The 27,279-nt window shown below is 45.1% G+C and overlaps 1 protein-coding gene across 2 annotated transcripts in view; it reads right to left on the bottom strand.

Moving 5' to 3' along the window:
- Positions 1–27,279, bottom strand: part of NRF1 (nuclear respiratory factor 1) — a 68,082-nt gene that overhangs the window by 39,392 nt on the left and 1,411 nt on the right. For both annotated transcript variants that reach the window (XM_054988677.1, XM_054988679.1), the window contains exons 2-4: positions 9,918–10,149; positions 7,993–8,107; positions 1,351–1,477 (exon numbers count right to left, since the gene is read on the bottom strand). In XM_054988677.1, coding sequence (XP_054844652.1) covers positions 1,351–1,477; positions 7,993–8,107; positions 9,918–10,140 — 465 coding nt within the window. In that variant the 5' untranslated portion in view covers positions 10,141–10,149. The remainder of the gene's footprint in view (positions 1–1,350; positions 1,478–7,992; positions 8,108–9,917; positions 10,150–27,279) is intronic.

Raw genomic sequence — 27,279 nt, 5'->3', positions numbered from 1 at the left:
GTGCATAAATACGCCTCACACTGATTTGTTTCAAGTTTTGAGCAAGCAAAGAGGAATTCTACAACCTGTACACAATAATGCAAATGACTGCATATTACTAGCCAAGAGGAAGGGCAAAGAATTAATCTCTGGATGTCTTCTCATACACACTACAGCTTTCCACGCTTAAGGCCTAGAGTAGAGCCACTGAGATGTGCTGGTGTCAGTCCGACTGTAACACAGGCAGCCGCTGCGCCTGGGGCACAGAACGCCCAGAGAATGCAAATGAACCACAGCGCTGGCCCTGTCAGGGAGCATCACGAAGCATGTGCTTCAGGCAGCAGATTCTAGAAATGTGCTTTTCTTCCCCCTTTTTTTAAAGAAAATGAAAGCTGGCACTGCCCAGATGCCAAATGCTATGCCCAGCGCCGATATGGTGCAATCCTGCAATGCATCTAGCTCTGTGCCTGGGAAAGCCACAGCATTTTCGCTGTTCAAGAAAAGGTTGGATGGGCAACTGCAGGGGATGTCTGAGACCAGGATTCCAAGGGCCGGCGAATCGGAGTCTTCAGCGCCGCTGCTGCGGGCTCCAGACCACGCAGTCTCCTCCCTCCTCTGAGCTTTGGAGGAAGGCTCCAGCTTTGTTTGGTGCTGCGCTGGTTCCTATGGCCACGGCCTGGCACTGCAACCTCTGCCTTCTGCCAAGCCGGGCCACGCGGCTACCACCTTCCCTCCCTGCCTGCCTCTCTCCCCGCAGCCCTGGACACGGTGCCTTGCCTCCCCCTTGCAGGAGCCAGGCTGCCACGCTAGGAGGAGAGGCTGAGGCCAGTGGGCGTTGTGCGGGTGGAGGCCTCCCACAGTCCTCTGCTTGGCTTACAGGTAGTGGCTTTGCTCCACCCCTAGGCGGCGCTGAGACGGTAGGGCTCCACGTCACCTGGAAGCCCCACCCAAAGTGGGGAGGAAGCCCTCCGTACGTGCTCAGATGAGGTCCTGGGACCCGGGAGGACAGAAGCGTGATCTTGTGTCTGTGCTATCATGGGGGGTGGGGAGCATATTCAGTCAAGTGAGATGATCAGTTTGTACCATCCAAGCCCCTGATGACAAAAGCTCTCAGGTATGACGCTAATGCTCCCCTCACTTAAATGAGACTCTCATCCCATGTGCTCTATCATCTCCCTCCTGTTGCTCCTCTGATGGTCATTGGTGCCTTCTGCAATTCACAGCAATTTAGGGTGTGGTTTAGGGTTCTTCATCTCTGTGCTGGGAAGGGCACTGGGGACTGGAGAGACCTGTGCAACAGATGGCTCAGAATTAATAGGAAGGGAATGAATTCCTCAGACCGCGGGGGTGATGGGATTGCAATACACTCACCACATTCTCCAGCGGTGCTGCGCCAAACACTTTAAAAACAGGGTTGGGTTTGGAGGGTGAGATGCACAGAACAATAGCCTGCTGCCCCACACGGGTGGTGTATTCGTCCAGCGTGGCCCGGAGCTTCCTGCGGAGCCAGAGCAAAGAGAAAGGTTAGGAAGCTTAACAGCAGTTGGACGCATGAAGTTGCCTTATACTGAATCAGACCATTCGGCGATCAAAATCAGTACTGTCTACTTAGTCTGGCACCAGCTTTCAAGGGTCTCAGTTAAAGGTCTTTTACATCACCTACATCATCTTTTAAGTTGGAGATGTTGGGGACTGAACCTGGGACCTTCTGCGTGCCAAACAGATGTTCTACCCCTGAGCCACAACCCTTGGCCACAGTTCAACAACTGAAGAGCCCAACCCAACTTCTGTCTTTCCCAACAATGCCAACTGCACTGGTTGTCAGGGTCAGAAAATTTTGTAGAAGGACTACAGAGTCACCTGCCCTCTTTGAAAACCCAAAGGCCACCTGTGGAATGATTCAGCAGGCTGTCACCCAGGAGTGGACATCCCAAATCATGACATGCCAACGTTTGAGAGCCGGGATTTGGGCCCAAGAGTCCCGGACCCACGTGCACATGCTAACTGCACCAGCTGAGGACGTGCATCAACGGGTGCGCCAGGTTCAGGAGTCTGACACGTGCCCTCTGTCAGGCTCTCTGTCGATGTATAACAGTCTTCCCACTTTTAGATAAGCACTGCAGCTACTTGGAACTGGAAGAAGGAATTTGCTGGTAAGTGTAGCCATTTCGGTGTAGTGGTTAAGAGCATGAGACTGGGTTTGATTCCCCACTCCTCCGCTTGAAGCCAGCTGGGTGACCTTGGGTCAGTCACAGCTCTCTCAGAGCTCTCTCAGCCTCACCCACCTCACAGGGTGATTGTTGTTGTGAGGATAATAATGACATACTTCGTAAACCGCTCTGAGTGGGTGTTAAGTTATTCCGAAGGACAGTATATAAATCAAGTATTATTATTAATGTTATTATTATAAGTAACTCCCAGCAGAGAATTTTCCTCCCACAGAAGTAGGACTTGCAGGCAGAAAGAGGAAGGTGTGAGTCCTATAAGATTCACATGCAGATTGCATGGACTGGGGCTTTCCCACCTGCCCTCCCACTGCATGCCCTTGAGCTGCCCACAGATCTCTTCCTTGGAGCCGGGCAACCCCCATGAACACCACCGGGGGCAAAGATGGGAGGTTTCCACCGCAGAATGCGCCCTCGGTGGCGTCCCATCTGTCATCAGAAACAGACTGTGAAATAAAGTCAAGATCTGAACAGCCTGAAATTCTGATAGTCCTACTAACCTCCCCCCGCCCCATCCCCAGAGGCAAGAGAGCAATTATTATAAGCCCCCGGCATTCTTCAAACACAAGACCCAGTCTAAAGCTGTTGCTTTTGGATCCTATCTGCGAAGAATAAAGATGTTACCAATGAGAGGAATCCATTTTTCACTTCTTGCTCCCAGAAAGTCAGGGATGCAACCTAACACCATTTTAAATCTGTCGGCCTGCTCAGCTTTTTGCACAAGATGCTGACAAGACAAGGTCTTAAGACCATGACCTGAGACATCTGGTCCCCCCCCTATTTTTATAACATTCAGCCTGATAAGAGAGTTCTTGAGAACTCGCCAGCTTGCTACTTGTTTTGTTCCATTTTAATCGGTCCCAATAAAAGGTGCTGGGTGGCTTTTGCTCTTATTTCTGGATTTAGTTTTGAGCCAGCACAGCTGCCTGCAACCTCTTTCTAACCGTACTATGAGGTTTTATTTATATAGTCAGGATTGTTATCATACAAAAAAACCTTACTCTTCTAGGTACAAGCAAGGAATTACTCATGAATTCAGGGGTTTCTCTAATGAATACCTTGGATAAAAAAGAGCGAGTGTCGCACGGACACACCCAGCTCGGAACCAGTAAGTTCCTCATTCAAATTCTGCCTCTTTCACAACTTAGTAGGCCGTTTTAGGTAAGTCACATCTCTCAGGCACCCTTAATGAAGGATTAATTATACTGGCCTACCTAACAGGATGGTTGTTGTAATGATGAATGATGTATGTGCTACACTTTCTATGCTATATAAAAAGAATATTTTCTCTCTCTCTCTCTCAAAATATTAAATCTCAAGGGATGGGGCTGACTCCTTATGAGTTTGACAGGCAGTAGATATTGTTGTATCTATGGTAGATTCGGGACAGACAAAAGACAGTACTTCTTCAAAGAACACATAATTAACTTATAGACGTTGCTTCTACAGGCCGCAGCAACGGCCACAAAATCATGGAGGGTAAGTCCATTCGTGGCGATTAACCACAACGGCTAAATGGAACCTCCCTATTCAGAGGCAGTGTACTTCTGAATGCCAGTCGCAATGAAAAAAGGGAAGCCCCCGCTTGATGACCTTCCAAGGCATCTTGGTCAGCCACTGTAGGAAACAGAAAACTGGACCAGACTCTGGATTGGATCCAGCAGGGTTCTTTTTTATGTTCTTATATAACTGCTAGGTAATGCGGCTGTTATTCATTCACAAGCCAACGTGTTTCTCCAGTCTGGCCCCCAGGGACAGCTCTCTTGCTTCTGTTTACATGAACTCTTCTCCCAGGACAACAGAGAGGCACACCAGACGTCCCTGGATCTTGCCAACGGTTGCTGCCTCTCTTTGAAGACGCTTCAACTTTGAACGTTTGTACCTTCAACCTCTCCACTGCAACCACTATCTAAGAGTAACAAGTCCTACAATATCATTTATTTAGGGTTACTCAGATCTACGCCGATCGCCTGGGCTTAGGTTGGAGTTACTCTGCACAGAATTGCAGGCACTGTTAAACAGCCCCACCCTAAGTAGAGTTACAGGCTTCTGGGTCCACTGAAGCCAAGAGGCGGAGAGTCTCCTAATGAAAAATGCACGTAGAAGGAAGAAAGGACAACACATCCCTACACACTGTGGATGGCTCCAATCAGGTGCACGCAAATTGTATGCAAACTGTGAAGATGACAACTTGTATGCAAACGTGCACATACAAATTAGCACCGGCCCTCATGACATGCTTCAGCGGTGGCACTTGGTCCCCTCCCTCTGCTTCCATGAGCGGAGAAGGGGTTCCTGGTTGGTGGAGGGGCGGGGGGGGGGGGAGATGCAGCCAATTATATAATGTGAAGAATTAATGTCCCAGTCACACAAGGGAAGGCCACGACTCCACATAAGTGGAAAATGTTAACTGCTAAATTCAGCACATGTTGCAGATTTCTCAAAATCTCAGCTCTGGTTTGCTTCCAGAACAGGGACTGGCTCCAAGTCGCAGCTGGATTACTGTAACGTACGGAAACTAAAACTGGTTCAGAACGTGGCAGCCCAATTATTGCCGGAGGCTAGCCAACAGGAACGTATCCTGCCTGTTTTAAAACCGGTACACTGACTGCCAGTTTGCTTCCAGGTTAAGTTGGAAACAAGGTTGCTAGTTATGAGCTTTAAAGCCCTTCGTGGCCTAGGACCCAAACATCAAAACAGGGCTGCCAACTCTGGGTTGGAAAATTCCTGGATGTTTAGGAGGTACAGCCTGGGGAAGTCAGGGTTTGGGAAGGGACCTCCGCAGGGTATAATGCCATAGAGTCTACCCTCCAAACCAGCCATTCCTCCAGAAGAACTGATCTCTGGCCGTCTGGAGATCAGTTGCAATTCCAGGAGATCTCCGGGCCTCACCCTATCAAAAGACCGTCTCTTCTTATCTGACTACAAGCCTGAGTGCGCCACCTACTGGCTGCCCCCCTGCTTGAGAGAGCCAACCTGTGCTTTTCCTGCTGTGGCTCCTGCCTTACAGGGCGCACTCTCTGAACAAGTGAGGGGGGAAGCCGCCTTCTGCAGTTCTGAGGAAGCGCCGCAAAGCCATTTTGCTTCTTAGGGATTTTAATGGGGGTGTCAGCAGCAGACTTTTGTTTTATTTTGCTTTTAGGAGGAAGGGGGTGTTATCTGGGCTTACTGTATTATGCGGGTTTAAAACTGGATTTGTAAGCTGCCTGGAAACATGGGGAAATGAAGGGTATAAATATTTTAATCGATAAATACAGTTTTCTTGGCTGCTACGGGATTTCCCAAGGGGTAGGCTGAACCATCGGTTGAACTCTGGAATGAGGGAACAGTTCGGTGCTCCGAAGTGTCCACGTTTGTTTATTGTATGTATTATCCTGGAATTTTAATCTATTGTTTTTATAATTCTGTAATTCTTCTTAAGTCTCAATGGCAGATGATAAATGCAGTAAATGAAATATATAAATAAAAACAAAATAATTAAGAATCATGTAAAGCCCATCCTCTTCAGTCACGAGAATCTTTTAACCTGGTTTCGTTGCTATTTTATTTATTTATTTAATATGATTTATACCCCGCCCTCCTCACAGATGGGCTCAGATTTATCTGTTTTCCTGCCATTTGCACGTGTTTATTGATTTTGTATAGGTTCATTGTTCATTTTTCTTTTCGTGCTTTGTAAGCTGCTCCGAGGGCTTTTGGTTGAGAGGCAAGATACAAATTCACCAAACAGAGGGAGGGGGGCAGGAAACTCGAAAAGGAGAGGCATTCAAATTGTGCAGAATACGGCCATCCATGATAATACTTTGTGCTGTGCACAGCACAGATTGTGCGAGCCCTGGGACTGCGAACCCGCACACAAAGGCACTGCCGGAATTATTCCGGGGACACTTAGCCGCATCAAGCAAGACTCAGCAACACATTGCAACAGCGGGCCCAGGGAAATGCGTATATTCGGCATCAGAACGTTGCATCAGAGTTCCCCTTGAGGGACAAGTCCCTCCCCGGGAAAAGCAGCTCTCTCCGCTAGCACTTAACTTCATTCTTCTTTGGAACATTTTGAAGCAAAACTGCAGAGATCACACTTGTTTATTTATTTAGATATATCACTTCCAGAGGTTCATATCACACATGGTGATTTTAAACATAAGATAACATTTATCACAAAGAGCAGCACAAACACTGACGTTCGCTACGGCCAACAACTTGAAGCACAAGCCATTCTTTTGAGTTTAACATCAAAGCGTTTTCTTGACCATTCTCCCTGAGTACATGGGAACCGAATACCTCAGCAGCGTTTTAGCACACTTAATTCCAGGAGGGATGGAAACAGAGTGCAATACGCTTCCTCCCAGGGCCCATCCTCCTAGGGCTTATCTGGAGATCTCTGGAGCATCCCAGAGGAGAACACTTTCCCCCCCCGGTATTTGCTTGAGCAGGTGATAAAAGGCATCCACCCTCAAGATGGAGAAAGCAATACTGGCGGAGCAAATAATCCCACCTCACCTTCCAAACAGGACAGCTATGCTTCTTTTTAATACGGTGGCGGTAGTGGGGGCTATAAGCATTTAAACAACAAATTCAGGTGGACGTTTCTCTAGGCAGGGCAGTACTGACCATTATTCATTTTAATATGTTCAAATAATTCAGCCAGGGGGTCACCACAGAGCCAACCTCCCCTCAAGCTGCCGACCTGTGACGTGGAAATCCTTCCCTTTTGCCACTGTTATTGAGAGCGGGCTGGGGAGCACGCGGCATTGCAGGGCTCCAACAGTGTCCTGCAGATCATCTTTTGACTCCATACTCTCTCGTGCCAGAGACGGGAACTGCACGTGGGCCAAACCACAGCCCAGAATCCTTCTGGTCCTGAGGATCAGGTGACCTCAGAGAGCCAATCCTATGCCACGAGCTACAAAGCTCTCCGGCCAGTCTGGAGCTTGCTGGAGTGAAGCCACCAGACATTTCAGTCGTGTTTCCAGGCAGCTTGGCCCTTCTGCTTGGGGTCCTGGGAGCTGCTCAAGTCATGGAGATCTTCCTAGCACTCTTATCTGAGCCCCTGACATTCACATGCTCCAAAAACAATCTCTCCTTCGCCGTTACTTCAAATGGAAGTAATGGCTGGAAATTTGAAAACGGGTTACGGAACTAACAGTGCAATCCTGGGCAGAGTTACTCCAGCTGAAATCCACAGGAGAAACTTTACATAGGTTTGCACTGTAAGGCCTGGAGAGGACCTACAGGTGGCGCATCCTTTTCCCAAGAGGTAGGAAACCACCTGAAGCACACCTGCTTGCATTCTCAACTCATTCCTTCTCCTGACTCACAAAAATGGCAAGCACACCCCGCCCAGACCTCTTCTACTGACCCCAGATGAGCTGGCCCTAGGGACAAAGAGCCCTGCTGCTAGAACAGACTTCTGTTAACCCCATTCACGACCATTTAGAGCAGAGGTAGGCAAATTACGGCAGGCAGAGGACTCACACTTGGCCGGCGGGAGTTTTCCATCTACCTCTCAATTTGTGGGGAGTATTGATCCCCCAGAATGCAACTTCACTAGCAGGCTGATCCTCCTGCAAAGCTGTTAAAACTCTTCCAGGGCCAAGTCACTGATCAGGAGGCCTCCATGTTGGAGGTTGGTTCCTCCTGCTTCCATCGCAGGCTGGCAGTGGAAACAGGAAGAGCTAGAGGGCAGAGAACCAGATGTGGTCCTTGGGCCACAGAGTTCCCCCACCCCGGTTCAGAAATGGTCCCCACTCCTATATCGAGGCCTCTGGCAACTGCGCACCCTTACCGTAACAAACGAGTCTGCTGCCTCTTGCGGATCGAGGGGTTGGATTCAAAAACGTGGGGACGCTTCCTTTTTTTACCCGTTGCCACAGCCGCCGCCGCTGCCATTCCAACTGGGCCTGCGAACGAAGATTAATTTTGAATATCCAATGGATCATGTTGTGGGGTGACCATAACCTCACACAACAGTAGACAACCAGTACAATCTCACTGGGTATTTGACAGGTTTGACATATTCGTAATTTGTACAGAAGTTCCTGCACAAAGTAGGCAAAGTGCTTCGACTTTACCAGGGCTTTTTTTCTGGGGAAAGAGGTGGTGGAACTCAGTGGGTTGCCCTCGGAGAAAATGGTCACATGGCTGGTGGTCCCAACCCCCTGATCTCCAGACAGAGGGGAGTTTAGATTGCCCTCCGCGCTCAGTGACACGGAGGGCAATCTAAACTCCCCTCTGTCTGGAGATCAGGGGACGGGGCCACCAGCCATGTGACCATTTTCAAGAGGTTCCGGAACTCCGTTCCACTGCGTTCCTGCTGAAAAAAAGCCCTGAACTTTACCAATATATTCATTCCTCACAACAACCCTGCAAAGTGCGTTATTAATATTTGTATGTGGTGATGTGAGTCACCTTGAGAGTCGTCATGTGTGGCAAGAAAGGTGGTGGAGACGTTTTCTTTAATAACGTACTATTCCTAATTTCAACAAGCCAGCATCAAACGAAAAACGGGAAAAGATCAGGTCTGTTGTTACTGCTATACTGCCCTCTCCTGGTCACAAAGCTGCATCTAAAAATTCCATCTTCCAAACAATGTGGAAAAGACTGACGAATACAGAGAATGGAAAAGAATTGTTTTTTTTCAAAAAATATTCTCATAACTTTTAAAACATCAAGGAGGCAGTATATTTTTAAGGAAGGATCCTAGGGTATAGGTATGCAACCAGAAAAACCAGGAATAAATACAGACTTACACCTAAACGGGTAACCGTGTTAGTCTGTCTGTAGCAGTAGAAAAGAGCCAGAGTCCAGCAGCACCTAAAGACTAACAAAATGTGTGGTAGGGTATGAGCTTTTGTGAGTCACAGCTCACTTCTTCAGATACTATAAGCTGTGACTCACAAAAGCTCATACCCTACCACACATTTTGTTAGTCTTACAGGTGCCACTGGACTCTGGCTCTTTTCTAGACCTACGCCTGCAATTATTTTGCATCTCCTCAAAGATGTGTGTGCAATCTAAACTCTAATCTAATCATGAAGATTAGGTGAGATTCATATTTGTGCATTGTAGGCTAAGAAAATCTTAATGCATTTCATAAGAACTTTATTTTTAAACTTAAGGGTTAATTAGGAAATGTTAGCAAACTTATTTCTGATTGCCTTTCTGTGTTTTATTTTTGTAGGACTTGTATTAATAATCATATATTTTAACTACTTGCTTCATTAAAAAATTAGGGTGCGTTTTCAATAAAAGAAATAAACTCTAACAGGTGTCTGAGTACTTTGATTAGAAGCAGGAAAGTAATAAAGAACCTCTTATAAATAAATGTACTGATAAGCAAACGGTTCAAGAGGTCAATTTTGCTTGACAGGTCTTGAACTAATTGCTGAACACGATCCAAGAGAAAAGATAAATCTTTCCTTTGGAATAGTGGAAGTTTAGTTCAGACACAGGCAAGAGAGCCTGTTACAAGTGTTTGAGATTTTATTATCTGAAACATTAATATGACCTCTCCTTTGACGTGGAAAGAACGCTGTTTTTCAGTTGGTAAACATTTGCAACTGTTTAGTTGGATGTTGGAGGCCTTAAGCGGCCATCTTTTGCCAGCTCTATCTTTGTGTCACCCAGCCAAGTCTGATGCCACAGAGCAGCTACACAAAACCTCAAAGAAATGATGAGAAAATAAGTAACACTGTGCATCAGGACTCTTACCTGCAGCGGCCAGGTGAGCAGTCACCTCATCAGCGGCCGTGGAGTTGAGAATGTCGGAGTCGTCATAGGAGGTGTCTTCAGGGGAAGACGGCGAGTCTTCATCTGCACTGAGCATGCTGTGCTCCGTGTACGTGGCCACGTGGACCTGCTGGACCTGCTGGGCCACTGCATGGGCCTCAATGGTGGCCATGTGCTCCGTCTGGGTCACTGTGTGTTCCTCCATTAATAGTTACTGTTATACAAAAAGAAACATGGAAGATCAATTGGGTGAAGAACAGAAGCCTGAAATATTCTTCTAGCGGGTGCTCAGTTATCTCAAAGAACAGTGTCCAGGACAGATAGACAAACTGTCACTGCAGCAGACGCAGAATTGAAATGGGTGGCCAGAAGTCTTTTAACCAAGATTTGGGATTTTTTTTCTGTGATCCTCTTTGTGGGGACCCTGTATATATCAGAAGCGGTTCTCTGGGACAGCTGAACCTGCAGGCCTAGCTGAAATCAGCCTAAGTCCATGCTTAAAGGATCACTCTTACAACAACTTTAGATCAGCCCAAGGTGACCCGCGATGAGATTCCTTCTTGCTTCTCAAGCCTGTACAATTTCACTCAGTGCTTTCTGGTCTAAGAATCAAAAAGAGTCCAGTAGCACCTTTAAGACTAACCAATTTTATTGTAGCATAAGCTTTCGAGAATCAAGTTCTCTTCGTCAGATGCATGATGCATCTGACGAAGAGAACTTGATTCTCGAAAGCTTATGCTACAATAAAATTGGTTAGTCTTAAAGGTGCTACTGGACTCTTTTTGATTTTGCTACCACAGACTAACACGGCTAACTCCTCTGGATCTATGGTCTAAGAATGCGTCCACTGTACAGATCCCTGCGAACAGGTACAAGGATTGCCAGTAAAAGTGGATAAGCCTGGATGGGTACAGAGGCATTCCTGGCTTGGGACACTAGACAGCTGGTAGCAATTGTATACCACCTGGGATAAGGTTATTTTCTCTTCAGTTTGCAGGGACTTAGCCTAGGTGTGACCAGAGATCTCTCAGGCCGAGGCCTGCAGCCAGGGGGGCTTGTATTAGCCAGCCCAGTGCATAAGGAGCTGCCCAGGATGTTTTTTAATTTTTTAAACGGTTGTTTTGTATTTCTGAAATTTCTGTAGGTCACTTTGGGTCCTCTCAGGAGAAAGGTGACAAAGGAATTACCTAATAAACAACTTAAGAAAGGTGTTTCACATTGCATTTAGGAACACTGACAAACTTCAGCACTGGGTTTAACATGAAACCTGCACTGCCTTGTGGCGGAAGCCCATGAATACTGAATGAGATTTTCATCCTTTAGGATTTTAAGTTTCAGTGTAGTTTTAACTTCAGGTTTTAGATTACACCCTCTAGATATACAACACTCTGAAGTCTGAGAGGCTGTCCTAATTTGCCCTTCCTTTCGGTATTCGGAAAAAGAGGCCTCTGGGTCATTCGATTACTATTCAGTCTCAGCTGTTGCAGCGGGGATCCGTCCCACTTGCCAGCGTCCTCAGGAGGAATGTCACTGAAGGCGGACAGCGACGGCCCTGTGGCTCATGTGGAACAACTATAGATGGAACCTGAAGAACCTCCTGGCGCGAAGACAGGCAATGCCATCAGCGATTTACTCATCGTTCTGCTACCTCGTCACCGACTGGCAGCCCAGAGTGCCATCCTGAGACCTGCCCGAGCAGCTTCTTGGGGAAGGGCTGCATGCTCAGCAACCGTCAAGGCAGGGCAGGGGAAATTTGTATGGACCCGCACAGCTCTGCGCTCCTCCTTCACAACTACCGTAACCAGAATAGTTCATGCAAATGAAAATGCAGAAGGGCGCTAATCTGCATAATTTATACGGGATGCAGAATTCAGCTTTTTGTGATACAGAGCATGGACTGCGTTGTAATCTTTGTCATGTTAGTTTTATAGAGCACTGAAGACACATCAATACCTTATCAGAAAGAGATGGGTTGAAGCGATGGCCCAGTCCCATGCAGTTTAGTAAACTGCCCATGCTGATTAGCAGGGCTTTTTTTCTGGGAAAAGAGGTGATGGGACTCAGTGGTGGAACTCAAGACCGCACAATGACAACGACACTTTGGGTCAGCTGGAACGGGGGGGGGGGTTAAAGTTTAAATTGCCCTCAGTGAAAATGGTCACATGGCTGGTGGCCCCGCCCCCTGATCTCCAGACAGAGGGGAGTTTAGATTGCCCTCCGCACTGCTCAGGGCAATCTCAGCTCCGCTCTGTCTGGTGATCAGGGGGCGGGGCCACCGGCCATGTGACCATTTTTAAGAGGTGCCGGAACTCCGTTCCACCGCGTTCCCACTGAAAAAAAGCCCCACTGTTTAGTAAACTTAGGCCTGGTTCATACAGGCAGGGCAATGAGGTGGTAGAGACTTGAGATAGTGTAACAGCATGCAGAGCTTTGGGTTAAAGGTGGAAAATCATACGGAATCACATTTTAAAATGCTCTGCTGTGTTAAAACCTCCCTGCAAATAGAAAAACAGCACAGCAAGCAATTTGGTAGCCCTTCTTCAAGCTATGCTACTTCTCTCCGTGTTAAAAATTTTCATAATCAGATTTAAGCAACCAAAAGTTATAAATACATAGAGAGCCCTACAATATTTAAACAAACAGATACAGTGCTGGTCAAAAAAAAAAGTACAGATGAAGATGATTTAAGAATAGAACAGAGAAGATATCATCAAATAATGTTCAAAATGATAGTACATCTCTCCAAAAAAACTGAGGTTGTATTGGGGGAGGAGTTCGAATGAATTTCATCTTTATGCAAACCAGGAATCTGTCACCTGTAATCATGCAGTACTTTCTACCACCCCAGGGCTTTGTCACCTCATTCTTCTACATGTGTGACCTGGATCTTACTCCTGAGAATGTTACATAGGGTTGCCAGCTCTCAGTTGAGAATTCCTGGAGATTTGGGGCTGGAGCCAGGAGAGAGCAGAGTTTGGAGATCTCAGCAAGAGATAATGCCCTGGAGTCTACCGTTCAAAGCAGCCATTTTTTTCAGGGGAACTGATCTCAGTGGCCTGGGGACTAGTTATAATTCTGGGAGATGTCCAACCGCCACTTGGAGGTTGGCAACACTATGTTACGAGAACAGGGGCACATAGAGACCTTCAAAAGGGATCCCCCCTCTTGGCTCCATCCCACTTTCAACTTCCATCTCAGAAAATAGGACCAAAACCACTCGAAAGGGGTTTTTTTTTACACCAAAACAATTGTTTCTGAAGTCCCTACACTGGTAAAAAACACATGCCACTTCTGTTTTATGAGAACAGGCATAAAACACCCTGCCTTTAGCATAGCCTATGGTATACGGCCAACAGGCGGCATGCATACGTTCTCTAACTCACAAGACGTTACAAAGGTAAAATCGCTGCTTCTGATGGATTTTGAATAATCTGCAATGGTAACTGCCAAATGTGGAACTGAGAAATAGGACAAACAATTCCAATTTAACAGCAAACTTAATCACTGTAATAAGTTGAGAACTGCCACTTGTGGATTTGGGGTGTTTTATTTTACTGCAAGTGGGCTACATAATTTTACCAGTGATGCAGGAATGTGTGTAAATACAGAGATCTGCACTGCACTGAAAAAGCTATCAGACAAGGACCCCAAACCAGAGGCAGGGTCATTCAACGCGGTTTCCAACCTATGTCCTTTTGATTCTAACCCCGTGCCGCCAGAAATATCTTTCACTCATTACTGTCTTCACACCCAAGTGGCCTGGTACAGGACACATTCGATATGCTGCTGCAAGGCATCTGTCATCAGTGTAATATATTTGAGAGATCTGCTCTGGAGAACCACCTCTTCATTCACAAACACGTACAGCGGTCAGGGCTGCCATTTCACGTTGGCTGAACGCTGCTCAATTTCCCAGCCTTTAGATGCTTAAAGCAAGCAGAGTATGTTGATGAAATCTGACCACGTGGCCCTATGAAGTAATTTACCTTGCTTCAAATGGCAAATGACACGGCGTCACAACCAGTGAATGCATGAAGAAGAGATAATGTCAATCCTTGGCAGGTAGATCCCCAAGCTCGCCACAGCAAACACGCAGGTGTATTGGTTGAAGTAACTTTATTAGAGATCCATCAAATTCAAGGTGCGACAACTGTATTGGCAGAAGTGACGTGAATGGGGTTGTTAGTGTTAGTTATAAGGAAGATTCCCGCCCTCAGGACAGGGACTGTTAAAGCCTGGGCGTGAAGGAATGGGGGGGGGGGTGAAGAGGAGAAGCTAGGTTTAGGCTAGACAGAGCAAAGAATGAAATCATCTCCGTTCCCAAGAAGGACACATCTCTAGCCGGCCACAGCCAGCCTTCAAGGACACTTGCTGGAGGCGGCGGGGAAAGAAAAAGTAAATACTTACGAGATAACCTACTGGCTTAACATCAATAAGAAACTTCTCATGCCCTCAGAGGACCAGTACGTAACACAGAATACATTCATGGCAGATATGCAGACAGGCATATTATGACAGATAATGCCCTGGTCTTTTCTTCACCGTCTTCTGTGTCAATATCATGCACAGTATCGTATTCCTTCCAATACCAACAAGTCATTCAGTGGGAATCTGCAGAAAGAATGACGAGGCCAGGACTACATCGGAACTAACAGTCCTGACAAGAATTCTCAAGCAGCCATTCAAGGCCACGGCATCTCATGTAGGAGAAGGGCTGCCAGCTGCAGGTTGGAAAATTCCTGGAGATTTTGGAGATAGAGCCTGGAAAGGACAGAGTTTGGGGAGGGACTTCAACAGAATATATTGCTGTAGAGTCCATCTTCTAAAGAAGAGATTTTCTCCAGGGAAACTGACCTCTGAGGCCTGGAGATCAGTTGCAATTCCAGGAGATCTCCAGCCACCACCTGGAGGCTGGCAACCCTATGTATGAGGCATTATCCTCAAGTCAGTTTCTTCATGGTTACCTGGAGCAATATTGCTAAAACGACAAAGGCCATGCCTCTTTGTTGTTCCTTCTAGATTGACCTGCAGCCTTTAATACAATGGATTATGCCAACTTATCGAAACATTTGGAGGCAGAAGTACAAAGATGTGCTTAGAACTGATTTAAATTGGAGGCAGAAGTACAAGATGTGCTTTGAATTGATTTAAATTGTTCCTGCCTGAAGAAGTCAAGAAAGCTCGCACTCCCTTGGTTTTCTGCAAACTATGCAAAACTCAATTATTCAGGAAGGCTTTTGGCAATACGGCTGTGCTATAAGGAAATGGTTCTGAGTGACGCATTGGTAAAAAGACAGAGATGGGTTCGGTCTATGGGTGTATATACGCTCTTACTGGGTACTTTCTGTGTTGTTTAACAGATCATGTCAAATTACTTACACTTTGTTTCAGCTGACCTGGCCATCTGGATCCATGCTATGGTAACATTAAAACTTGACTATTTTAATGCATTATGCATTGGTCTCCCATCTAACTAGGAGGCTCCAACTGGTGCAAAATGCTGCGGCTTGACTGTTCTCAGGAGCGAGCAGGAGCTTGAACATCACTCCCATCCTACAGTCATTCCATTGGCTACCTAGCAGTGCTCAGTTCAAGGTTATGGTTATTACATACAAAGCCCTTCACGGCCTTGGTCCAGCATAGCTATGGGACCGCCTCTCTGCCTATGTCCCTCCACGGCAGCTTTGCTCATCTGAACAGGGTCTCTTGCAGGTGCCAGCCTGTACATGGGCGACATCAACAGCAGCCCGTACACGGACTTTCTCTGTGGTGGCCCCTACCCTATGGAACGGCCTGCTTGAGGAGGTCGGGAGAGCCCCCACCCTCCTGGCTTTCCACAAACAATGCAAAACTGAATTATTCAAAAAGGCCTTTTTTCTCAGTTAAGAGGGTGGTATTGTAGGAAAGGGATCCCAGATGTTTCACGAATGAGTTAGAAACCATAGATTTCACCATTATGTTGCCCTACATATTATCTGTTGCTTTAAATATGTACTCCTATATCCTACCTGTGCCTTATGTTGTTCAATGTTAAGTCCTAGAATTGATTATGTTCTTTTTCAGCAATTCCTCAACCCTATACTGGATCCTTGCTAATACTATATCTTTGTAAACTTATATTCTTTTACCCCATGACATTGTTTATGGAAATGTTCTTGAAACTCTATTCATTTACCCTATGACATTTTTTATGGAAATGTTCTTGACACTGTATGGAAATGCCTGCCTGGAAGTGATGCTGGCTGGAAAGGTCAAGGCCTTGAAGGACACTGTATTCCCCTCTTTCAATGGAGTTCAGCTGACCCTTGCTGATTCAATTAAGAGCCAAGAGGTTGTAGTGGATCTAGTATTACTGCTGGAGAAGCAAGTTAACACAACTGGGGGGAAATGCTTTCTTTAAACTTTGTCAGTCCCTCTGCCTCAGCCCATCTAGCCACCTGGATCCAGGCCATGGTTACACTGAGATCATACTACTGCGATTCACTCAACATGGGTCTGCTCTTGGAGTCAACCTGGAGATTCCAATTGGTACAAAATTACCAATATCAGCTTGGTTATCATCAGGAGCTAGATGGGGCATGAACACTGCACTGATTCGGCAGTCACTCTACTGACTACACATAGAGGTTCAATTAGAGGTACTGACTGACGGTCACATACAAAGCCCGGCACACACCTGCACGACTGCCTCTCCACCTATGTCCCCCCATGACAATTCCACTCACCTCCTCAGGGCCTCCTGCAGGCACCCCCCTGCAAACAGGCAAGGTCAACTGTACACATTTTCTCTCTGTTGCGGCCCCACTTTGTGGAACGGCCTGCTTGAGGAGGTCAGGAGGGCTTCCACACTCCTGTCATTCCACAAGATATGAAAAGTGGAGTTGTTCAGGACAGCTTTTCTATAAATGTAACAGGGCTGGACCATAAAAGAATAGTCCAGGGAGGCACTTTATAAAGGGAAGGGGATTGTGGATTATATCACTGTAAACAGGATGTATTGTCAGTTTGCTGCATGGATTATTCTGTTGTCGATTCATTGTTTTCTACTGATGCAATACTGTTTTTCTTCTTTATATCCACAGTATGGATCATGTCTAATATTGTACGCTCTTTCAGATTTCAGTAATCCTAGTCCTAGTACACAGTTTATTACATACCAGCCTACATTGAGCTTATTAGATGTCTCTTTGTATGAACATAGATCCAGAATTAGCCATGTTAGTCTGCAGTGGCACCTTTAAGACTAACCAACTTTATTGTAGCATAAGCTTTCGAGAGCTACAGCTCTCTTCGTCAGATGCACCAACTTTATAGTAGCATAAGCTTTCAAGAGCCACAGCTCTCTTCGTCAGATGCAACTTTATTGTAGCATAAGCTTTCGAGAACCACAGCTGTCTTCATCAGATGCACTTTATTGTAGCATAAGCTTTTGAGAACCACAGCTCTCTTCCTCAGGTGCACTTTATTGTAGCATAAGCTTTTGAGAGGCACAGCTCTCTTCGTTAGATGCACCAACTTTATTGTAGCATAAGCTTTCGAGAGCCACAGCTCTCTTTGTCAGATGCAACTTTATTGTAGCATAGGCTTTCGAGAGCCACAGCTCTTTTCGTCAGATGCATCTGACGAAGAGAGCTGTGGCTCTTGAAAGCTTATGCTACAATGAAGTTGGTTAGTCTTAAAGGTGCTACTGGACTCTTTACTATTTTGTATGAACAGTTATCCACTTGCACTGTGAAATTTGCTCTGAGTCTGAATGAGAAAAGTGGAATATAAAATAACAGTAAATAAGATGAATTGTCCTGTATTAAATGCATTTATGACTGCTTATAAGCCTTCATCATGATATCGACTCCAAGAACTACCATATCCTCTGTGTCTTCTGAAAAAGAGCTGCCCAGCTCTTTCAACAAAATCAGCAAATTAACAACGAATGCTTGGGAAGCAAGCACGCCAGAATGAATAAGGATAACCTATTATTAAGATACAATAAACATTACCACAGCTGTTCAAAACTGTAATTGGCATTGCATTAATATGTTAGTGGCAGGCAAAACATTAAATGTGAGCCAAATGCCTATAACTGCTAGTCATCATTAAATTAATCTCCATCCCAAAGATGCATGAAAGTATAAAGCTGGCTGGAAAACTATTTCCAAAGTACAATTTGACTGTTGGAAGTTCAGCACAGCTTTGTTTATGAAGTTACAGGAAACCGTGTCAGTTTAATGCCTTACTTGCATCTTATTAAGTTCAGCAAAATATTGATATAAGGGACCGCAAAAATGTGAAGCCAACAATTAGACTGAGTGGGCGTTGCAACCGGTGCTTCTACTGTAAATGTTCTTCCACACGGAAATTAATGCACAACTGATAAACAATTGAGGTTATTTATTTATTTAGATATTTATAGCCCATTTTCCACTACTACGTCGGGCCCATGATTTCTTATGCTTTCACCGACCTGACTTCTCATAATGATGAGACCATCAGCAAAGCCCCCTCTTCCGATCTTTCCAGGTAGGACAGCTGATATGAAAAGCGATGCTCCTGAGATACGCTGGGCCTAGGCTATTCCCAGCTGAATGCAAGACTAGGACTACCAATCCACAAAGTCCTCTATACCTTAATTTTAAAAGAATTATCTGACACTATAAGGATTTTAAAATGTTAATACAAAAGAGGCAAGAAATACGCTTACCGAGAAGAATGAAGAGCCAGTGTTGGGGCAGACCAAAGATAAGAGTGCGTAAGCCATCCTTCAAGACTAGAGACACACTGCTCTTGCAAGTGAGACAGGCTCCACTTGAACAAAAATGGAACCAGACGGCCAATGCTTAGTATCAAAAAAGTCACAGGGCAACTTTTCAGCTAATTCTTTGGGAAAGGCAACGGGAGCTAGGGGACCCTGGATTTGTTCCTGAGTGGTGCTCAGGATCTGGTGCAAGATGTAAGGATTGTTAAGCCTGCTGAGAATCGTGACGATTGTTTATTTAGGAGACTTTTAACCCACTTTTCTCCACACTCAGTTGTGGATTCTCAGTGGCTTACAGTATTACACATACAACAGGAAAAAACCAAAACATTTAAGCCAAGTTAATACCAGATCGACCATCAACTAACTAATATACAGGGAAGAGGAGGGAGAGAAGGTGGTGGCAGCTCCACCCTTGATGCCAAGAGTCTATCTCCGCAGGCAAGCAGGCACTCCCTTCCTTCCTTCCTTCCTCCGAGGAAGCAGCTCTCCTGCAACTGCTAAGGGCTACAGAGCTGTTTATTCTATGTAAGGAAAGTTGCCCCCAAAGTACAAGTTTTGCAAAACAGCTTGGGTGGTGGTGGCAGAACAGAACCAAGAAACTGCAGGCCTGTTAACCTAATACGTGTTCCAGGAAAATTGGTAGAAATTATTATTAAAGACAAAAGAACAAATCCTTGCTAAGGAGAAATCAATACACCTTCTGTAAAGGAAAATCCTGCCTCTTCAAACTTTTGGAATTATTTTAAGAGCATTAAGAAATATGTAGATAAGACTAAGCCAGCAGAGTTCATATAATGGGATTTCCGAAAAGCCTTTGAGACGGTCCCTCAACATATGCTCCTGAGCAAACTTACAGGTAATGGGAGAAGAAGATGGAGCCTGTCCTAGACTGGTAACTGGTTAAATGTCAAGCAGCAGAGTCTGGGAGCGAACAGACAGTTCTTACAAAGAAGAGAAACAACAGAGTTCCTCAACAATCTCTACTAGAACGGATGCTGTTTATTTACAAATGATCTCAAACTGGGGGCGAGAGAGAAGTGGCCAATGCAATGACATGAAATTATTTCGGATGGGAAAAACTAAAGTGGTTTGTGAGGAGCTCCAAAGACTTTCTCCAAATGGAGCAAGCAACAACATGGCAACTGCATGTTTGCGCACAGCAAACATGCATTGGCCACGCATACGGCACGCAGCAAAGCATACTGAGGTGAAACAATCCTAATGTTAAGTATACACTGATGGTGTCTGAACTGGCGTGGACTCCATAGGAAGCAGATCTTGAGGTTTAGTGGACAGCAGAAGGAAAAGGTTGACACTGTGTTTGGGGAGGGGCTGTGGTTCTGTGGCAAAACATCTGCTTGGCATGCATAATGTTCTACATTCGATCCCTGGAGTCTCCAGTTTAAAAGGATCAGGTCGTATATGATGCAAAAGACCTCTGCCTGAGAACCTGGAAAGTTGCTACCAGTCTGAATAGACATTACTGACCATAATGGACCGCAGTAAAAGGCAACCAAACTGATCAAAGCATTGGAGCATCTTCCCAAAGCCATGATCGAGTCTGGAGCTTAAGTTTAGGGGGAAAGACAACTAAAGCAAGGGACATGACAGACGTTTATAAAACTATACATGTGGCAGAAAATGCGGAAAGGGAGCACTTTTTCTTCCTCTCTCTTAATATTACAGTGGTCACCCAATAAAAATTATGGGCAGCACAACAAGAAGTACTTCTGGACACATAAGAAAGATGCAAAGGTGGTCGCTAGTTTAGATGCCTTTAAAAGGGCGCTAGAAAAGTTAATGGAGGGTAGGTTTATCAGTAGCTATTGTGGGTAAAAGGAAACCTCTTGCTCACATGCAGTGTATCTCTGAATACAGTTGGGGGGGGGCAGAATCAGGGGAAGGCTTTGGCCCACATGCTCCTGTCGTGGTCTTCTCAGAGGCATCTGGTTGACCAGTGCCAGAAATAGGATGCTGGACTAGATAAGACTTCTGGTCTGATTCAATCAGGCTCTTTTTATGTTCTGGAATATTCCCCAAGAGTGAACCCAAAGTTGTACCCGATCATATACCAGGAGTCAATTAGGGCTTTACTGATCAATATATAACCACATCTGTAATAAAGGGTTTACTACTTCACAAGGTGCAAAGATCCAGAGGAGTTAGCCGTGTTAGTCTGTAGTAGCAAATCGAAGAGTCCAACAGCACCTTTAAGACTAACCAACTTTACTGTAGCGTAAGCTTTTGAGAAACGCAGTTCTCTACGTCAGACGCATCTGATGAAAAAAACTGTGTTTCTCGAAAACTTATGCTACAGTAAAGTTGGTTAGTCTTAAAGGTGCTACTGGACTCTTTTCAACAAGGTGTAAACATGTCGTAAAGGGCTCTCTTCCCAAGGAGTTCCTTCTATAAATGGAGAACCCTATCCCTGTAGTACAAGTCTCTGGTCTACTCCTCATAAATGACAGAACTGCTGTGAAACCCCTACAGAAGCATACGTGTGTTATATTTCTCAAGGGGTTCTGCCAAGATAACAAGCACCTCTGGCATTTGTCATTAGAACAGAAAGCTCCTGGAACTGGACCTACTTCTGCTATCAGAAAAGATCAGGGGAGACGAAAGCTTAGCAGTAATGCACCGAATCTCCTTGCAGAAGGTCCCAGGTGCAATAGCTTGCTTCTCCACTAAAAAAAAGGGCCTCACACTGCAATTGGTGGGACAGACCCACCTCTGCATGAGCCCCTGCCAGTTCAGGTAGGCTACATGGGGCGAGGGGTCAGGCCTGGGGCAAAACAGATTTCTATCCATGTTCAGGAGCTGAGTTTACTTCACAGGTTTTTCTTTTTAAAAGAAAATTGGTATTTATTTGGGGGGGGGGGGAATTATGCTACCACTCTAGCAACTTGCTCAAGGAGGCTTCAGGTGCACAACAACCTCTGCTCATTTCAGCAGCAAACAGATTCTTATGCATGCAGAGTCCTGTGGATTGGTCCTAATTTTCCCTTATGTAGTTTTGCTACTGCAAAATAGTAGAGTCCAGTAGCACCTTTAAAGCTAACCAACTTTATTGTAGCATAAGCTTTGGAGAACCACAGCTCAGGTTCTCAAAAGCTTATGCTACAATAAAGTTGGTTAGTCTTAAAAATGCTGCTGGACTCTTTACTATTTTCATTTTTGCAACTACTAACATGGCTAACTCCTATGGATCTATGACTTAGCTACTGAAGGACTGATTTCCTTGAAGAATAAATCTTTCCTCATACTACTACAAGCTTTGTCTTAACTGGTTCTACATTCTTAAAGTAAAACCAGTTAAGATAAAGCTCCCAGTACCATAAGGAAGGATGACCTTGTGACATTCACACATTTCTTCTGAAACCTCAGTTGCATGTACCTTTTTCAACATAATAAACTCCTGGCCGGTAACAATGTTTCCCATTAGTTGCTAGAGGTCTCTAGAACTTCGCTACCGTTCTGCTTTAGTCACAAAGCATTCGTCTGAACTTGCGTCGCACCCATTAAAAACACACCCAGAACTCCCCGAGTGTTCTTCAACCTCTTTCCCAGTACATAGCAGTCCCTTTGTTGGCAGAACTTGTATTAAAATCAGATCTTTATTATTGTTTCTTAGCTGTATTTGTACCCCACCTTTCAAACAAGGAGCTAAGAGGAGCATGTTGAAGAACTCCACAATGTTTTTGAGAAGCGAGTTCTCCTCTGAGACAGTATCTTGCCCAAGGCCAACCGGAGAAAGCTTTGTTTAGCAGAGTTGAAGTTTATAGCTGAGCTTCTCTTGTTTTATATTCTACATCACACTAGCTCTTTAGTGAGTCAGCATTCACACCCAGTGTCAAACGTATTTACTTGATGTTATGGAAATGAACAAAGCATAAGGAGCATATACAAACCACCTTTTTACCAAAGTGTTCTCAGCTTGCATGGGGGGGGGCAACATTGACAATTTTTGGCAAGAATATTGCAGCAGAAGGAAAAGTATATTAAAGCAAAACAGGAGTGGTGTGTGGGCAGGGGGGATCACAACAGGGGAACAATCCTGAACACATATGGAACTTCTGAGTAATGAAAAATGTGAAAATGTGCTATATGGCCTCTTCATCGACTTCGAGAACGATCCTAAGCAAGTCTACTCTGAGTCCTACTCGGGTCCAGGGTATACTTCCAGGAAAGCATTCTTAGGACTGCACTGTTATCTATCCAGTCACTTCCTTAAAAAAAAGAGGCAGCAACCCAGAAATGCCACTCCCTGGCCTTTGGAGGGATTATCAATTTTTTAAAAAAATTATCTCCACAGGCAAGAAGGTCAGCAATTTGCAGATTTTCCAAGATAAACCAGGTAGAAATTACCACCTTTGTGAAATTTTCTGCACTCTGGAATCACTGCAGACGGATGTCTTCTAATTCAGACAATACTAACACTGCAATCAAAACAGAGTTAAGCCTTAGGAGGTTTAACTCTGTTTAGAATTGCATTGTCAAGGACCTAAACATCATCAAATGAACACATTTTAAAGCCAGGTTTCCCCCTGGGCTAAGGGGGGGGGGACAGGTGGGAAATTTATATTTGCTAAGAACGTTTTTACTCCTATTTATAATCCTGGTAGGTGTCATTTATTTGTATTGTCGAAGGCTTTCACGGCCGGAGAACGATGGTTGTTGTGGGTTTTCCGGGCTGTATTGCCGTGGTCTTGGCATTGTAGTTCCTGACGTTTCGCCAGCAGCTGTGGCTGGCATCTTCAGAGGTGTAGCACCAAAAGACATCTTACAGGATGACTCAGCCCAAACCCACCTTCCTGAGTAGATATAAATTACCTGCCAACAAGACAGAGACTGTGACACTGAGAGATCTCCGTCTTTTGGTGCTACACCTCTGAAGATGCCAGCCACAGCTGCTGGCGAAACGTCAGGAACTACAATGCCAAGACCACGGCAATACAGCCCGGAAAACCCACAACAACCACTGTCATTTATTTGTTTGCACTACCTTTTCTCCCCAACAGGGAGCCAAAGCAGCGTACATCATTCCCCTCTCCTCCATTTTATCCTCACATCGACCCTGGGAGGTAGGTGAGCCTTAAAGTGTGTGACTGGGCCAAGCAAGCTTCCATGGCAGAGATTCAAGACTGGATTTCCCAGATCCTAGTCTGACACTAACCACTACCCCACACTGTCTTTCACTCTCGTACAAAGAGGAGGAGGGCTATGAAGGTTATGTTTTTGTAGAGGAGACAGCTGCCACTTACACCTCTCTCCCCTATCAGGCAATGGAGAATTTTCATGAGAAAGACGTCCTGCCGTGTTCCCGTGCACGGAGAGAGGTATGGTCTGTTTGTCTACACAGCATAATCCTAACCTTTCCTCCAAGCAATTCTGAATAGCAAATATGGTTCTCCCTTCCTCATTTAATCCTCATAACAACTTTGTGAGGTAGGCTCAGCTGAGTGTGTGCTTGACTGGCCCAAGGTCACCTAGTTCCTTCACGGCAGTGTGGATATTTGAACCTCGGTCCTTCTAGGCCTTAATACGACCACCCAACACCACGCTGGCTCTCTTTAACCAAACCCCCGACAATAAATGTTCCAAGAGGCCAAGTGCATTATTTTTTTTAAAAAACTGCACAGCAACTGCTGCTTTCCGCATTTGCCCTGCACATTAAATGGATTAAACTCAGTTCAAATGGATGGTATTGGCTCCCAGGACTGGGGAACTGGGCGTGGCATCCCATAATAGGAGGAGACAAGGTTTCCCCATGGAGTTCAAAGCCTAGTCTGGAGAGATTAAGCAACTCAAAAACACTCAGTTTATTGTCATGCAAAGGAAAAGGAGTCACCACTTTCTCTGACGAGAACATCCTGCATTCTTTTGCTCTCTGTGTGACTTTCAGTCTTGGTGGATTCTTATGGGCTTGGACACTGCAAAGGGAAAAATGGACAAGGCCTCTACAGCTTCTTCTATAGCTCATAAGACAGACACCCAATGCATAGAGGTCAAAAGTGGACGGGCCTCTTACCATACCATACCAAGAACCTCACTGGATTCTTGAAGAGGTGGCAGGAATTAAAAAACAACCAGGAGTATAAAGATGACGGACCCTCCCAAGCCACTTTGCTTCATTTAAGTGAGCTCAAAGCAGTGATCGAGTTGTGGTGAATTCCCCGGTGGTATGGCAAGTGCACATATCTAAAGGGAATTAGTTATCTTGTTCCCCTCTGGGTGATTATGAAGAATGAACATCTTCCTGTACTTCTTTGGCAGAGCAGGTAACTCAAGCAGCAGCCTGTGCTTCCCATGTCAAGAGGAAGAAAAATCAAACACCCACGCTGCTCTCCTTTTAGGACCGGGGGCCGGGCCGGGGTGCGGGGTAACAGGAGCAGGAAACTACCACCCCATCCTAGCAGCAGACTCACCAACTCTTTGAGGGTGGGGGCCATACAAATCTTCACTCGACGCAATCCCTGCCATCTCTCTTCCACTTCTCCCTTAAAGATGCTGACATCTTATTTCCTTTCCTTCATTTACCCGGCCTTTCTCCCCAACAGGAACTCCAAAGCAGCTTACACCATTCTTCCATTTTTATCCTCACAACAACCCTGTGAGGTGGGATAGGCTGAGTGTAGGCAACTGGCCCAAAGTTACAGAGCATGGTTCCATAGCAGAGCAGGCATTTGAACCTGGGTCTTCCAGATCCTAGTCTGACACTCTAATCACTATAGCACACCAGCTCTTGATCTACTAGCACTTCCTCCAAAAAGCTGGAGGCACCTCAGATTCATTCCCCCCGCCCCCGCCCCGCTCTCTTCTTGCATGTAAGAATCATTTCCTCTGCAAGAGAGAAGCCTGCCCTCCTTAAGTCAATGGGGAACTTCTCCAAGGCAAGCAATGGACAGCCAGTCAGAGAGGAAGCAAGACCGGCACAGGTGGAAAAGGAAAAAGGAGGCCACCCCCAACCTGTTTTTAATCTGTTTTTTTGAGCGCTCAAGATGAGTCACAAGTCAGCATGTCCATATACCAAAAGACCAACTGCAAGGTGTTACTCGGCCCACATCTTGCTCTTCTACTACAGACCAACAGTTACCCACCTGAAACTATACAAACGATAGTTTCAGGTAGCTGCATTGGTCCACAGTAGAACAGCACAATTTGAGTCCACTGGCACCTTGGAGATCAACACGAGTTTATATTCCAGTTAAATATCCATTTGCACTGTGATATAAAGGCTCAGGGATCTTCATTCCTCCCTGTACCCAAAGCAAGGAGCTTTGACTCTCGAAAGCTTATACACTAAAACTCTTGTTGGTCTCTAAAGTGCCATTGGTTTCCAATCCTGCCCATATACAAATGATACTTTTTTGATGGGTGCCCACTGCCTCCGATACATGAGGGTGGGGAGGAGAGTTCAGGGACCCCCACCTATTTTTCTCCCCTGCTTCAGTTAGAATTTGGCAATTCCCCTCTACAAGCTTAAAAAAAGGTTCAAAACCAGAGATTCCTCACTCTGCTCTGATGCTCCAAATAATTAATATTTATTTTATTTTTCAAATTTTTAGACCACCTCTCCCTTGAAACGAGGCCCAAAGTGGTTTACAACATTAATAAATAAATCCTGTCCATATACAAATGACACTCCTTTTCTTGGCGTGGGGAGGGGGGGAGTCCAGGGACCCCCTCCACCTTTTTGTCCGCCCCTGCTCCAACCAGAATTTGGCCATTCTCCTTTACCACTTAAAAAAAAATACAGTTTCAAACCCCAGATTCCTCACTTCACTTTGGGACCCCAAATAATTAAATAAATTATCTTTTATTTTTCAGAATTTTTGAGACCGCCTCTCCTTCAAAAGGAGGCCCAGAGCAGTTTACAACATTAAAATAGCACAATAAATATGACATATGAAAAACGAATCACAAGGAGGTCCAATAAGAATAAAACCAATAGTAAAACATCCAGGTGGCAAATAACAACAATCATTATCTAATAAAGATTTCTTCCTCACTCTGGTACTCCAAATAATTTTATAAATAGTAGTAACTTAATAAATGAAGTGCCTTCCATTCAGCCAATAATTTTATGATGTGCCCCTCAGTCAACCTATAATAATGCCCACTCATTCAACCAATAATTTAATAAACGAAACCCGCTTGTTCAACCAATAATTTAATAATGTGCCCCTCATTCAACCAACAATTTAATACTCTCCCCATTCAACCAATAATTTGATAATGTGGCCTGCATTCAACCAATAATGTAATAAATGATACCTCTCTCATTCACCAACAACTTAATAAATGATGTGCCCCTCGTTTAACCAGTAATAATGCCCCTTTCACCCAATAATTTAATAAACTATACCCCTCATCAAACTATTTATAAATAATGCCCCATCCAATCAATAATTTAATAATGTGCCCCTCATTCAACCAATTTAATAAATGATACCCCCCTCATTCACCCAATAATTTAATAAACTATACCCCTCATCCAACCAATAATTTTATAAATAATGCCCCGTCCAACCAATAATTTAATCATGTGCCTCTCACTGGACCAATTTAATAAATGATACCACCTGATTC

This window comes from Eublepharis macularius, chromosome 9, assembly GCF_028583425.1.
Source record: "Eublepharis macularius isolate TG4126 chromosome 9, MPM_Emac_v1.0, whole genome shotgun sequence".
NCBI lineage: Eukaryota > Metazoa > Chordata > Lepidosauria > Squamata > Eublepharidae > Eublepharis > Eublepharis macularius.
The sequence above is the reverse complement of the archived record's forward strand: the minus strand, read 5'-3'. Positions and strand labels throughout refer to the sequence as shown.